The 15,774-nt window shown below is 40.5% G+C and overlaps 1 protein-coding gene across 4 annotated transcripts; it reads right to left on the bottom strand.

The window, feature by feature from the left end:
• Window positions 1-1,321: 1,321 nt before the first annotated feature.
• nup54 (nucleoporin 54) lies at window positions 1,322-11,635 on the bottom strand. Of its 4 annotated transcripts, XM_026173523.1 has the most exons (15): window positions 11,494-11,635; window positions 11,004-11,111; window positions 9,071-9,154; window positions 8,892-8,927; window positions 8,306-8,386; window positions 7,375-7,539; window positions 6,842-7,059; window positions 6,568-6,755; window positions 6,269-6,465; window positions 5,614-5,668; window positions 4,922-5,015; window positions 3,557-3,664; window positions 3,170-3,289; window positions 2,375-2,485; window positions 1,322-1,902 (listed from the first exon to the last, which is right to left on the bottom strand). In XM_026173523.1, exons 1-15 carry the CDS (start codon window positions 11,534-11,536, stop codon window positions 1,774-1,776), a joined length of 1,737 nt encoding a protein of 578 aa, XP_026029308.1. In that variant the 5' UTR covers window positions 11,537-11,635; the 3' UTR covers window positions 1,322-1,773. The 4 variants fall into 4 exon arrangements, with proteins under 4 accessions (XP_026029308.1, XP_026029310.1, XP_026029309.1 ...); XM_026173525.1 differs by lacking the exon at window positions 11,004-11,111; XM_026173524.1 differs by lacking the exon at window positions 8,892-8,927 and having other exon boundaries at window positions 11,494-11,634.
• Between the last annotated feature and the right edge of the window lie 4,139 nt (window positions 11,636-15,774).

Genomic DNA, 15,774 nt, shown 5'->3' with positions numbered 1-15,774 from the left:
GATCCACACAGGTATGCACACAGGTGTACACACGGGTATTCACAGACGCGGACTACAGCTTTCTTGGCTGCTGCCTCAAAGCACATTGTGCGCTGTCTATCTTGCGTGCTGCACAATATCGTTTATTATTTAGTATCTACTGATATCTACTGCTAGCTAGTTTATTGTGATGGTGCTGTTTTTTTTTTAATATGTTGCTCTTTGTTGTTTGCTTTCTCTTCTGTTTTTTTTCTCCATACAGGTGACCCAGGTGTTTTTTTTTTTCTTCTTTCTTCCCCCCCTTCTCACCGTCTCTTCTCCCCTTTGGTTTTCTTTCTCTCCCTCTCTTTCTTTCATTCTTTCTCCCTGTCCTATCCCCCAGTCATGTCTGTCCCGTTTGTAGCAACTGAAAATAAAATAAATTCACAATTATAATAAAGGTCAATCAAATGGACCAATATGGCAAGGCCATGATGATCCACTTGGTAAAATAAATCCGCTTGGCATCTTTCTTGGCCTTAAGACAACAATTCTGATGGCTAAAGATCCAAACAGGACACACAAAAAAAAAAAAAAAAAAAAAAAATTAGATATGAAAGAATTTGACTTGTCCACATAGATCTTTGACTTCAACCCCACTGAACACCTTTGGGAGAAAGTAGAATGGAGACTACAATCCAAGCCCTCAGTGTCCGGCCTCAAATGTTCTTCTGGGTGAAAATCTTGCAAAAAGAATTCCCAGAAGAATGGGAATGGTTTTCATAGCTGCAATGGTGGGGAACTCCATTTAGAATGGGATATCATAAAAAGCTCCTGTGGCTGTTATGTGTAATGTGTAGGTAGCTCACATAGTTTTGGCAACGTAGTATATGTGGACTTTTCCCCCAAATATTTACAGGCAGATGAACAGATAATAACAAATAATGGGTATTAAATATTTACAATAAGACGAAAGTAAGGAGGCAAAGGCTGCCGGGTCTGGAGAATTCAGATGTTTAGCTCTTTGCCAGGTACTGAAGTAGAAGTTAGATGAGGGGATGTAATCTGCATGAAAGCTGCCTAATAAGTTCAACTGCCAATCAGTCTTTCATCTCCACCGGGATGTGAATCCGAGACATAAATCCTATCAACTCAAGCCCTGCTTTGATGAGATGTTGGAAAGGGCTGGCCTGAAGAGCTAAAGAAGGACCGTCGGGTGTTTCTATATTTGCACCAAAACAATGAAAATGCTCAGATCACAAAATAGGTGGACTTACAGGAATACATTTTCCCACACAGGAATAGATTATTGGGGAAATTAGCCATTGTTTAAAGTATGTGTGCAAGAGATGCAAGGTCACTGTGCTTTTTTCAACAAATGAAATTTATTAACATTCTAGGAGGATAAAAAAGAAAAACAAACATGTATTTACAATGTCTTCACTGGTGACATACACAACTTGTTTACATGCCAGTCACATTTGTAGTCTTATAATTATAATCTGATTTGACATAAGGGATCCCAGCTATTATTAGACTTTGTTGAGTCTTTTCCATTAGGGCTGTGTCAGTTGAGAAAGCACAGATTAACCAGTCAGTGTTTACCTGGTACAGAAAGTGGGGCAAATGATAAACCTGTCCATGTGGGGACTTAAAGGCACATTCTAGTCAAAATGATCATCTGAGCAGACAGGTTCAGATATCACTGGGGTTATCAGGGAACTACAGTGCAGATTACCTCTAAATTAAATGGCTGATGCACCATTTTTTTGGGAGGATTGTGTGTCTGAGCATGTGCGGGTTGGTGGGGCAGACTCAGCTGAGGATGCCTCCTCTCATGTGTCCGCTGTCGCTCAGCCCGTGCTCTATAAGTTTGATGTCTTCCAAGTCATCTTTGATGACACTGATCAAATGACTTAAACCTTCCTGCTGTTGTTTTAAGTGCTGAAAGAGAGAGAAAAGGAGACAGTGTTTCAGTTACCGGGAGAAGACAACTTAAACATTCAGCTGTCTCCGCCTTCATCCACAAGTTTAGAGCAGTCTTCCTCAGATTAGAGCCACCAGTAAACAACACAGAAGCTCTGAGACCGACCTTGAAGCTAATGTTTTTACAATGTTACACTTATTTGCAATAAGGAAAATGCACCTGTGCAAGAGTGATTACTTCTGTCGTTCACTGTCAGCACCTCAGAGATTACCCGCGTGAAGGAAGCTGGGTGAGAACCCTGACTGGATGTTAACATCATGATAATCTTTCAGCTTTTTGCAACTTAGTATCGGAAGACTCAAATGTTACTTTAATGTTCTCCTTCTTAGTGTTTTTTAAGTCCTGGGCCGACTTTCAGAAATCACTGAACACATGTTGTGAATGCCTGCACAACAACTGCAGGTCAGAGGTGCTAAAGTTCCGACTCACCTGTCTGATTTCTCTGAGGAGGTCTGCGTCCACACTGTAGCGCTCTTCTGATCTCACAGCTCCAAAGTGGTTCTGCATCCGGATTTGGGACATTAATTCATTTAACCGACCCTGTAAGACAAAGATAGAACAAATACTGTAAAAAACAAACACACGTTTGACGTCTAATAGCTGCTAAGAACTGTACGAACTGTTCATTCATTTTAGGGCTGCAATGATTCATCAAGTAACTCGAAAAACTATTACAAAAATATCTTCAATGAAAAGTCTTCGCATTGTTTCTTTGTAGCACTCAGCTAAGAGAAACTAAGCTAACAAACGAAGCTCCATTGTGTCATGTCCCAAACTCGAAATGATTATTCATGCTTTTGTTTCGTCACGATTGGAATACAGCAATGCACTATACACACACACACGTCTTAGCAAAACCTCCCTAGAACGGTTGCAAATTGTTCAAAATGCTGTTGCCAGGCTTCTGACGAAATCCTCCAAGTTTTCACATGCGACTCCAATCTTGATGCAGCTACACTGGCTTCCAGTTTATTTCAGAGTGCAATTTAAGATTCTTTGAGAGCTCTTCATGGACAGGCACCAGGTTATTTCCCTGCTGATGGTGCCCATCTCCCCCCCCTTTTTGAATAATTTCTATTTCCTCATTAAGGCAAACGTATTTATGCGATTACTCAATTAGTCAATGGAGAATTGATAGAATACCTGATTACAAAAATATTTCATAGCGACTCTAATTGTTTGAAAGAACATAGCACTGTGCAGCCACAGTTTCAACACACTTGCCTTGAACTGTGTGGGGGCATTGAGTTCAGACTGAATGGTATCCAGCTGCACTCTGAGGTGCTCCTCGTCCACTTGGATAGCGTAGCCACTTTTTCGCTGGATCTCCTGTTTGATCAACACCTTCCAAGGGAAACAAAGGAGGAGAGATAAATATGGAAGGGAAAAAGAAAACTTATAAAGTAGTGAAGGGAAAGCTCTAGACTGATGTCATTCAGATATGACAGTTTATTTCATGCAAAACACAGTTCTACTTTTCAATTCCCACACATTATTTTTATTTATGTAAACAGTGAATTTTGAGCTCCTACAGTTACTCTAAGTTTAACAGAGATGTAGGGATGTCTGAATGGCTTATTTAATAAAAAAAAAAAAAAGTGAGACAGCAACCTGCAGCACTCGGTGAGATAGATCCATCAACTTCCTCTTGTACTGGGCGATCTTTGCCACTGTGGTTGCTTGGTTCTTTTGCAGTTCACTGATGTCATTGGAGATAATCTGCAAGTCCACACATGCATGGTTGAAAACAGTGAGGATGAACCTTTGTGACATTTCCAGAATTCCTTTGATTGCAAGTACTTTATGCTTTTTTAAAACTGATAACAAGCATATGTTTGATATTAGAGGTCTTCACACATCCAAAATTTCATGCCCGAATGCAAAAAGACTTGGAAAAAGTTTCACCTGGAGCAAAATTAATTTATTATTTGAATGCAGGGGCCATGGACAACAGAGAAAAATGCCAAACCTGATCTGGCAAGGATGCTCAATCTGCACAGATATTAGAGCTGACTGTAAATCACAAGGTAGCTTAAATGTAATACTTCTTTAGAGTTATGTAGCCGTCTCTCCTGTGCTTGGCCGTGACTTTGACTAACCGCCTTTGCCAGGAAATTTAGGTTAAAAAGATCCAGGTGTTTCTGTTGCTCTTTCCTCTTCCTGATTAAAGCAGTGTGGCTAATACCTCTATACAACTTAAAGGTCCACTCGCTACAACAGATACTGTGACTCATTTTGAAGCAGCGTTTAACAGAGTGACGAGAACTTTGACATTTATAACATTATGCTGAAACACACACAGTTCAAGACCAACAGCCTTAGAACTGGACTCAAGTGACAATATTAAAAAGTAGAAAAAAGCAGATGAGAACCCACACAGCTACCAGGTCTCATGTTCTAGTTTAGTTTGAAATGTCCTAGGATATACATATGTGTGTGGTGGGGTGTGGTTTGTGGCTCAGCTGCAGGGAGGGGTGGAGCAATGATCAGCAGACCGTGCCAAGGGAGGCTGGCCGACACATCTGATTTTCACCATACTAATCACACTTTCTCCCATTGCAGTAGCTGCTGGGGCCTGGGGATAGCAGTGCAGACAGAGTGCACAGTGGAGCAGAGCTGGGCTGAGCAGGAGAGAGATCCAAAGCAGAACTGAGCGATCTGGACAGTGTTTAAATAAACGTCCCCTGAAAGTGCAACTGAGAACTGTGTGCGTCTCGTGCTGGGATCAGCGTAACAAAGTGTTACAATATAAATATACTTGCTTCCAAACTGATTTTGTTGTTAACAGAACATTTCTACCTGAAATAGCAGGTAAACACGGGTGTTTCTAATCACATTAAAGCTGAACCTTCATGTCATTACTAACACCTGTGCTTACATGCACTGCACCCATGTTGAATCCTTTAAGAAAAAGAAGGAAAAAAAATCTGGAAAATTAAAACCACAAACAGCAGGAACAGTGACTACTACACTCACATCCACTCTGGTCTGGTGCTGTTTAGTCATCTGCTCCTGGATCTGCAGCCTGCGGAGCAGCTCCTTAAATCCTACCATGGGCACTGGGATCAACCTGGACACAAAATGAAGCAGCAGCTTTTATTGAATTTTTGTTGAACTTGTAGTTAACGGTAACAACTCACAAAAAAACCTTTAGAAACTATTTATTATCGGAACTAGATCAAATCTGGGGAATTGGTGCCTCGGCTTTTCCTACTCAGGCTTTCAGAAAAACATTTCTCCTAATATGAACTAATTTATTAAAAATGTGTGAAAAGGGGTCATGGATGTTTATGCTAGTGTGCTATTTCTATTCTTGTATGTTGCTTGCTTACTTGCTGTTTATTAGTGTTTGCTGGTCCCTCAATGGTTTGCAATATAGAACAGTTATCTTATCGTCAGCCCAGACTTTATGCTTATGCTTTAGCGCCCTCTATGGGTCATGTAGTAGACTAGGTTTTGAATTATTTATCATAACAGATAAATAATTCAGACTGTTTGTTATAGACTGATGAACACTTGGAGTCGATTCATGTTTATCTGTCATTTTCCATATTGGTTCAACTAAGTTAAATAAAATTGTATTATTTAGCCAGATGTCTTGCTTTTTATAAACTCGGGTAACTTTGCGTTAATTATAATAAAAACTTATAACAACACAACCAACTCACTTCTCTGGATCGGGGTTGTCCACCTTGGCCTGTTCCCAGATAATAGGATCCACTCCTGTTCAGGAAGAAACATTATTGGCAACTATTCAAAACAACCAACTTGAATGACACTTTCTTCTATTACAGTGGTCTCTCGCTATAACGTGTTTCACCTTTCATGGCCTCGCTGTTTTGCGGATTTTTTGTGTGTGCAATTTTGCATGTTTTTTTTTTTTTTTTTTAAAACAGCACTTTATATTCTGCGTCCTGATTGGCTGCAGAGCATTGTCAATCAATATCGTGCCATCTCCCCTGTACAGTACAGAGCGCATTCAGCTTTTCATATTTACATAAATCTTCGATTGCTAGCAGTGTGACTCTGAAGTGCTGTGCTGTATGTTTGTAAGTTTCCTCCCCAACAAACAACAACGTCGACGAAACGTTTTGCACCGTCAAAGGCAACCGCGGGTGCCTTTGGTTTCATTCTATAATACTGGACGTATTCTTCTACGAAGGTTTAAACTTTTTACAGCCTTAAAACATCTATAATAATTGTGAAAAATAAAGTTGGCTACTTCACGGATTTCACCTATTGCAGGTTATTTTTGGAACGTAACTCCCGCGATAAACGAGGGACCACTGTACACAAGAAAAGAACACACCAAAGCACATTTACCTGCAGGAGCATTTTGCAGCAGCTGTTTGAGCTGTGCTGGGGACAGCTCTGTGCGCGTCACTGACATGACCACTCCAATCTGAGTGAGCTGGACCTTTATGTTAGCCTGCTCCAGGTAGTTGAAGAGGGTACTCGCTGGGATTCGCTTGGAGGTGCCGTTGGGAGAGCGCTCAACCAAATAAATGATCACCTCTGTTCTAAAAAGGACAGGAGATACAAGAGTGTTTCTACATGATCTACTACTACTACTACTACAACAAAAACAAAAAAAGAAAAATAATCACATATTTATGACTTACTGGTCATTCGACAGGGCTTTGACACCCTCTACATTGACAGTGAGGGTCTGGTTGCTTCCTAGGATCTTGTGGAGGGACTCGACCAGTTGCTGCTGCTGAGCTCTCACATCAGCTTCTTTTTTATTAAGAATCAAGACTACTAAACCATCTTCATCCTTACTCATCGGGATGCAGCTGTACCCCACCGCCTAGGAACCACAAGATACACATGACTACAATGTAAAATTCAAAGCAAAACAAACCAAACACACTGTGCTGAGCTTTCTGTCTTTACCTTGAACCTGCAGAATGGGTTCTCCTGATTGAACTCCACAGGTGGGTTGTTGTTGCTGTAGTAGCCCTTCCCTGTGCCCCAGTATGCCTGCAGCTGGTTCCATTTGGCAAGTATGGAGTCACGCTCATCTCCTAACAAGGTGGGAGCTGACAGAGCGGTGACCTGCTGGTAAAGCTGGGTGGACTGATTCTGACCCGCCTGCTGACCGAACAAGCCTCCTGGCCACGGGAACCAGAGGTAAAACATTTCACAGCTCATTTTATCTTATTCTTCAAATGTATTCAAAAAACATTTTACTAGAAAAGAAAGATGCCAGAAAATCATGTGGAATTTAGTGAAATGTCTCCAATTTCATGATACCCAAAGTTGCATAATTATAACAACAAGGTATTGGCACCAGTTTTGAACTTTGTAAAAGATTTGTTTCTAACAGAATATCAGTCTGAATAGCTGTGGTTGGCTTTAACTCTGTTCAACAGATATCCATTTTATTTGTATTTTTCCCCTATTTGCAGGGAAATTGAGGTTCTTACCTTGCTGCTGCTGAGTCTGCTGGATATTAAAGCCTCCAAAGCCACCCAGGCTAGTTGCTCCTAGTCCAGTTCCAGTTCCAAATCCCGATGTTCCTGCAGCAGTCCCTGTGCTAAGCCCAGTCGGGAATCCAAACCCTTTGTTCTGCATGTTACCAAACAGGCTTCCTAAAACAAAACAACGTGCAAACACAGGGAGGAAGTATGATTGAGGAAGTACGAGTGCTCATGAAAAACCAGTTTAGAAAACAATGTTTGGGAAATATGCTTCCAGCTTTGCTGGAGAGACACCGCAGAAAATAAAAGGACTTTTGGCAGTTTTAGCATTTGTTATTTTACAACGGAAGCCTTAAAAGTGATACAATAGTTCCAAATAAATTTGTGGTAACAATCTAAATAAATAAAATTGTGAACATTTCATTGTTATCTGCAGTGTGGCAGCGTTTTTAGGTGTAAGTAAATGAATGAAATTTTCTATCCTTTTCCAGTGAGCTACTGCCACTCATGACACACTTCCTACTTTGAAGTTTGAATCCACTGAAACAAGCATTACGTAGAGCGACACAGCACGAGTCAAAAATAAGCACAAAAGTAGCCTAGGTGATGTTTACCACCTAGGCTCAGATGGCTGGCCCTGCTTTTGCCTGAGATTTTGTGCTGTTAATTTTTTTTCCTTCTCACTGTCGCCAAGTGCTTGCTCTTAGATTATTGGGGTTTTATCTCTATTATGGTAGGGTCTTTAGTTGCATTATATCAATAAATGTGAAATGAATTAAAGCCCATTTTTTTTCTCTTCCAGTGCATTGCAATTTGGCCAGAAATGCAAGATGTTCTTCAAAAACCTAGCATTATCTTCATGTACCTTTCCTGGCTTCCACAGAAATGTTAACTGTAATAAAGCAGAGTGGGGGTTCAAACCAGCTCTATAACTAACCTGTTGCGGGGGGAGCAAAGCTAAATGTTGCCCCTGGTGCAGCAACAGTTGTCGTCGTTGTTCCGAAGCCACCGAATGCGCCTAAGAAGAAGAGAAAAGAAATGTGCTCAATGAGGTGACAAACCCCCCCAAAAGCAAAACAAAAAACAAAACAGGTGAGAGAATGACAGAATGAAATCACAACTGCTACGATTAATAAGAGGAGAATGAGAATTTCACTACAATATAGCGATTTACCTCTACACAAAGGTGAAAGTGTAGTGACTCTTGACAGCAATCAAATGAAATGACTAAAAATTCAACATTTTATCTCTTCATGCAATCACAGCGATGCATTGTGTTCATGAAATGAATCACCAGGTGAGGAGAAAACGATCCTTGATCCACACAGATATCAAACAATGGATAGAAATGTAAGTTTACAGACAGAGTGTACTGATTCACAAAGGTCATCTACCTGTGCTAGCCAGGCTATTACCAAAATTGAAAATTGTGCCAGTGGTGGTTGCTGTACCAAAGCACCCCACATTAAAGCTGACTGCTGCCGGGTTTGCATTTAAACCGAACCCCCCAAAACTAAACCCACCAGCCGTGGTGTTTCCAGCTCCCAGCCCCCCAAATCCTGCAGCCAAAGCAGGCAGGCAGCGAGAAAGAGAGAATGACATGGAATTAAATGACACAACGCCAGATTTAGCACAGGCTCATTTATTGTAAAAACAGTCTTCAAGTGTCTTAAAAGAAAAGTCTGAACAATGAGCGTCTTACCAGTGTTGGTGGAGCCAAAGCTAAAGCCTGTGGCTGGTGCAGCAGTGGTGGTGGTGGCTGCCCCAAAACCAGGGGCTGTTAGAGCTAATGGAGGCAAAGCACACAAAAATAATACATTATTGGCTTTATTTTGCATTAGTTAGTAAAACAAAACGTTAACAGCAAGCACAAGAAGAAGGTCTTTATCTTCTATGTAGCAACCCCTGAAGGAATTTTCTTTTACAAACGGACCGTTTACTTAAGTCCCCACAATTGCAGTTCCCAGATGTGAGTGAATCCCACATTCCCATGATAAAATGCTCAACTTTAGCTATGAAAACCACATTAACAGCCTAGTACAGACAGTTTTGGACTGTATGCAACTATCTGTGCTGAATACTAGTAAGGTCCTAGTTATACAGCAGTCACACAGGCTTTGAGGCTAGCTGGCAACTAAGTGGCAACCACTGGTTGCAAGGGAAAAAAAACAAAAAAAAACAAACAACACATTCCCTGGTTGGCGATTGGTTACAAAAGACAGCTGGCTGTCACTGAGTGAAATCGGTTGAAAATGCTGCATCAAAAGCCTCCTTTATGATTGCATCTTATGGAAGATGATGACTTGTCTGCAAACACCAACTACTTGCGGAGTCGTAGTGAAATTTGGAAAAAGTGCGACAAACCAGAAACGGAGTTCTGTAGCCATCAAATTACAAATTATGCTTCAGTATTCCAACCAATATATTTCAAAACATACAACTTTTACTCTGAAGGTGAACACTCTCAGTTTACAGTTTGTGTCACACTTTTCACAGTTTTACTAGTGCATGGAGAGCAGCTGGTGTATCTTCCATGCAAACTAGGCAACCACTAATCTGCTAGCAATCACAAGGAGGCTCTTCAATGCAGCACTGCATTCTTTTTTTTTTTTTTTTGACACCAATTTCACAGCAACAACAGCCAACAACTACTCGCTAAACAGTGAGAAAATGCACATTTGGTTGCTGGATGGTTGCCAACCGGTCTCTAGGCCTATATGACTAAAGACCATCCAAATAACCAGACCTCTTGGGGAAGCTCCAGGAATGCTTGCTTAACAACCAATACCTTTCAGGTGGTGGTCTTTATCAAGCTCATCACGAACTGGACACCCTGACAATGTTTATAGCGTTGGTGCCTTTTTGAGCATTTAGAAGTATCCTGTCTCAGAGTGAAGCTGAAAAACTAGTTCATGCATTTATTACTTCCAGGCTGGAGTACTGCAATTCATTATTATCAGGATGTCCGTAAAACTTGCTGAAAAGCCTTCAGCTAATCCAAAATGCTGCAGCAAGAGTGCTGACAGGGACTAGAAAGAGAGAGCAGATTTCTCCTGTATTGGCTTCCTGGTAAATCCGGAATTGAATTCAAAATCCTGCTCCTCACATACAAGGTCTTAAATAATCAGGCCCCATCTTATCTTAATGACCTTATAGTACCATATCACCCTATTAGAGCACTTTTTGACAAACAATATGGCTTGTTGTGTGATACTACCCATCCAAGCAGTTCAGGTTTATGAGTGACATTTGAGTATTTAATTAGTTTGTTATTTAGGACTGATTAGCAGCTATCTGTATCTGTGAGGTGCACCATATAGTGAGTGCTTAGTTAGCTGGTTGAGCCCCGTCATCCAAATTGCCCATGTTAAGGATTTAAACCCAAGAAACCAACTGGTAGATATGTTGAAAGTGCATCAAGAGGTGAAGAAATGCTCAATTTAAAACAAACTTACTAACAAAACAAAACAAAAACACCCAGAAGCTTTGAGCCCTAGACTGAGGGAACCTAGTGGGCTCAGTTATGCTCCGAGAAGAAGGGTTTGATCACATTGGTGGCGGTTACGTGATGATAATGCCCCATGTACAGGATAAACCCCGTAAGGAGTGAATCTGGGTCTAAGCTTTGGACTTACTACCGAATCCGGATGAGGCTGTGGTTGTGGTGGCTGGGGTGCCGAAGCCAAATGTTGTCGATGGCGTAGTTTTGGCTCCAAATGAACCGAATGAAAACCCGGACGTGCCTTTTAGAAACAAACAAACAACGAGAGAGCGCTGTAAGTACTGGGTGAGCTTGTATTAGCTTCCACACGGGCATCCAAAACAGTTAGCCACAAGAGCTAGGTCTCACTGGAGCCCAGTTTAGCACCGAAACACGCGAACACAAATCCGACTGCAATTCATTAGTTGCACTGACTCAAGTGTAAAAGCGCTCTCTGTTTTCACGTGATGTCTGTCGTTAGCCGGTAGACGAACCCACCGTAACAACTGAGGGTGAACCATTAGCCGACCATTTCTATGTATTACTCATGTACAAGCATTAACACAGCTTTAGCTTCGACACGAAATATGTGACACATCACCAGCTCTTACAAGTATTTCATAATTAACTAAAAATGTCCATACTTGCTGCTGGGTTGCTCGTGGCACCGCCAAAATTGAACGCCATGTTGAGTGCTGTCACCACGGACACCTTCTTCTTCGTCTTCTGCTGCTGCTGCTTCTTCGTCTGACTCTGGTCCAACTGGGTGGTGCACTACCGCCACCTGCTGTCCCAAAATAATAATTGAACAGCCGCCGGTACAAAAACAGTAGGTTACTTTTATGAAAAATATTTGTGGAAAGGAACATGACCGGTGTTGTGCCAAAAAGTGAGATGTTTCCGTGTGTTTTCTATGTGCAATATATTTGATTATATTGGTAAATAGATTGCAATCAAGAGGGGGGTATGAAGGGGTTTTAAGATAAGATAGAACTTTATTAATCCCTCGGGTGGGTTCCTCTGGGAAATTCGATTTCCAAAAAGCACATCACTGACAGAAGTTACAGTTACAGAATATAATATATATATATATACACACACACACACACACACATACACACACATATATAAATACAGAGACAAATATAAATAAAATATATGAAGGGGATAAATAGAATAAATAGGAATAAAAATAAAAATACAAGTGAATTGCACATTTCAAGTATTGAGGTCTATTGCACTGTTGACTATTTACAAAAAGTATTGCACAAGGTATTGTACAGTGAGGTGAAGAGGCACTACAGCTTAGTTGTTCCCCCCTCCTTTGTCCTCCTGTCTCCCCTCCCTCTCCCCTCCAGAGAGGAGTTAAACAGTTTGATGGCGTGTGGGATAAAGGAGTTTTTAAGTCTGTTAGTTCTTGTCTTGGGGAGAAGCAACCTGTCACTGAACAGACTCTTCTGGTTGTTAATGGCCGTGTGCAGAGGATGCCCAGCATTGTTCATAATGTCCAGCAGTTTCTTTAGTGTCCTTTTCTCTGCCACTGTCACCAGAGTGTCCAGCTTCATGCCGACCACAGAGCCAGCCTTCCTGATCAGTTTCTCTAGCCTGCATGAGTCCTTCTTTGCTGTGCTGCTCCCCCAGCACACCACAGCATAGAAAAGTACTCCAGCAACCACTGACTGGTAAAACATCCTCAGGAGCTTCCTGCAGATGTTAAAAGACCTCAGCCTCCTGAGGAAGTACAGTCGGCTTTGGGCTTTTTTATACAGGTGCTCTGTGTTGCATGACCATATATGTAAATAAAGAAATGACCTGCTTTGCAAGTATGATTATTACTGTGCAATACTGTACCAACATTATAAAATATATGTTATATAATTATATCGGTTTTTTAAAAAAAAAAATTATTTTAGCTTTTTGCATTGTAATAGGAATCTTCCTTCTGGCTCAGAATGACCAGAACAGATACGTTTGGCAAATTCTCGACAGATTTTAAACCAGTGTGTCATTTACAGCTGTTTAAATCCTGGGAATCAAGTTTTGGGCACACTGCAGATTTATTTTCTACACATGCATGATGGAAATTAGCGCATTGCATCTCTATTTATTGAGATCTGGAGACTGTAGAGGCCATTTGAATACAATAAACTCTTTATGTTAAAAAAAATAGCTTGAAATCATTTGAGATTTGTGAGATGATGCATTGTTCTGCTGGAACCATCATAAAATAGGTACACTGTTAGAAGGGATGGACATGGTCAGCAGCAATACTCAGGTAGCCTGTCATGTTTAAACAATGCTCAATCGGTATTAAGAGGTGCCGAAATGTACCAAGAAGATATGCCCTGCAACACTACACCAGCACCACCAACAGCCTGCCCAGCTGATACAAGTCAGGATGTTTACAACAGCACCATTCAAATGTTTCAGCAGAAACTGAGACTGGCAAACATTTTCCAACCTTCTATTGTCCAATTTTGGTGAGCCTGTGTGAAGGGGTGGCATCGGTGTGGTCTTCTGCTGCAGATCTGCATTAAGGTTTGATGTGTTATGGGTTCAGAGATAATCTTCTCCTAAAAGCTGTCTGGGCATTCTCCTCTGACCTTTACAGCTCACTGGATATTTTTTAGACCTTTTTCTGTAAACCCTAAAAATACTTGTGTTGGAAAAATCCCAGTAGATCAACAGTTTCTGAAAAATTTAGACCAGCCCACATGGCACAAACAATCCTGCCTCATTCAAATTCACTTAAATCATCTTTCTTCCCAAGTCATCTTGACCATCTCTACATGCCTTTTTAAAAACGTTCAAATCACATGAGCCAATATTGTATATAAAGGTTTTAGAGCGACGTGTGCTCCCCTCCAGATGACATCTATTTCAGGGAAGGCCTTGTGTATTTCTGCAGGACAATGCAAAACCACATACTGCAGCGATTACAAAAGCATGGCTTAGTTGGAGAAGAGCCTGGGTGCTGAATTGTCCTGCCTGGAGTATAGATCTTTCACCTATAGAGAACATTTGGCACATCATTAAACGAAAAATGACCACAAACTCTTCAGTGGCTGGAAACCTATATCGGGTAAGAATGGGACCAAATTCCAACAACAAAACTCAAGAATCTCATAACCTCGAGGCCCAGACGTGCTTCAAACTGTTTTGAAAAGGAAAGGAGATGCTACATCAGGGTGAACACGTTGCTGTCCCAAATATTTTGAGACCTGTAGGAAACATCAAATTTGAAACGAGCTCATTTATTTATGCTCTGATGTGAATACAATGTTGGCTCATGTGATCTGAAAGTCTTTTAGTTTTCATTTTGTTCAAATTTAAAGAACATCCCAACTTTCTGCAATTTGGGTTTTACATAAAAAACAAACAAACCTTTTCTTTGTGGAAAACGTCCAATAACAGTCCAATAACTCATCTATATATGTTTAGCATAGCTGCAACTTTAAGCTGCATGTTTCATGTCTACCTTCAGGGATGCCAGCTGAAACATCTGCTAACTGATATTTGAAAAGGTGAAATTAAACATAATTCGAAGCAGCACAATTTTCTGGCTTTTCTGGGGACCGAGTTATATCATCACTATCTGGGCACAGCTCACTGTACAAAAGCCAAAAACTAGATCCAGTAATTTAAACAAAGAATGTCAGCGATGTACTTATTGTGATAATATTTTATTGCCAACTATCTCCCCGTCGCTTGGCGCAGAATCGGACTTCTTCACAAAAAAAGAAAGGAAATAAAAAGAGACAAACACCAGTCAACAAGACCTGTACTGAAACTACTTTTTATTTTTTGTATACAGAATAAAAACATTCAACATTTTCAAAACAAGTATGTGTTTTATGGCAGTAACAATACTTTCAGGAAACATCTACAATCAAAGTATGGCACTGCATAGCTCAGCGAACAGTCCACGCATTGCTTTATGTGTTTTGGTTTTATCGACACAGCAAAATAATTTATTCTCTTTAGCCACAACTGTGTTTTTATACTGTTTATTGTGTATTTTTCAAAGGGATTCAGATGAATCCTGTCTTTCATCTCCTTGTGAGTTTGTAACTCTTATATAAAACACTGTGCACAAAGTTTCTAAAATGCAATCATTTTTTCCTTATTATAGTGTACGTGTTAAACACTTTACTAAAATCAAATGAATCCACTAATATCTGATATAGTCATTACGATTATCACAGTGCATATAAGCCTTTAATTAAAATGTTACATGAGCAGTAATAAAAGCCGGAATTCTGCAGCATTTTCCAGATCACATTATGACGGCACATTTTCATCACCAGCATCGAGTGAGAAAACTGTGACCCTGCACAACAACCTGCTAGTCAGGCAGAGAGTTTTCAAAGTGCAGTTTGACCCTACTGTTTGATATTAGAAATATCAAAAGGTTTTGTTATTTATTTAATTATTTTTTGGTAGCTGAAAGAAGAAGAAGGAAAAAAAGTCACGAGTAGATTTGTTGATATGGCACAGTGTTATGTTCACGCAACAAAAATCTTTAAAAGGAACAAGAAATCCAGTAACTTTAAAGACACTACTACAGCATCTAAAAGACATTTAAGTATATCACTTAGTCATAAACAGTTACACAGGGCAAAATACTGTCAACACATAAATTCTGTACTGTCTGAATCATGGTGTTACGACCCGGCTCAAAAGCCGCAACATAAAAAAGGAGACGAATACCAGAGTGTATGTAAAAAGAGGTTTATCTTAAAATGGACTATCAGGTTGGCTAAAATTGCTGGTGCCACCAAGGCAAAGACTAGTGAGCTCCCTGGGAAGCTTGCCTCAGGTATGCTTTTATCCACACCTGATTAGGTGTGGCCAATTAGCACCAGCTGAACACACTGAGCAGATTCGAGGCTGCAGAGGGACGTAACAATGGTTTCAACCAAAGA

The sequence above is a fragment of the Astatotilapia calliptera genome, chromosome 7 (assembly GCF_900246225.1).
Source record: "Astatotilapia calliptera chromosome 7, fAstCal1.2, whole genome shotgun sequence".
Lineage (NCBI taxonomy): Eukaryota > Metazoa > Chordata > Actinopteri > Cichliformes > Cichlidae > Astatotilapia > Astatotilapia calliptera.
Note: the sequence above shows the minus strand (reverse complement) of the source record. Positions and strands in the feature narration are given on the sequence as shown.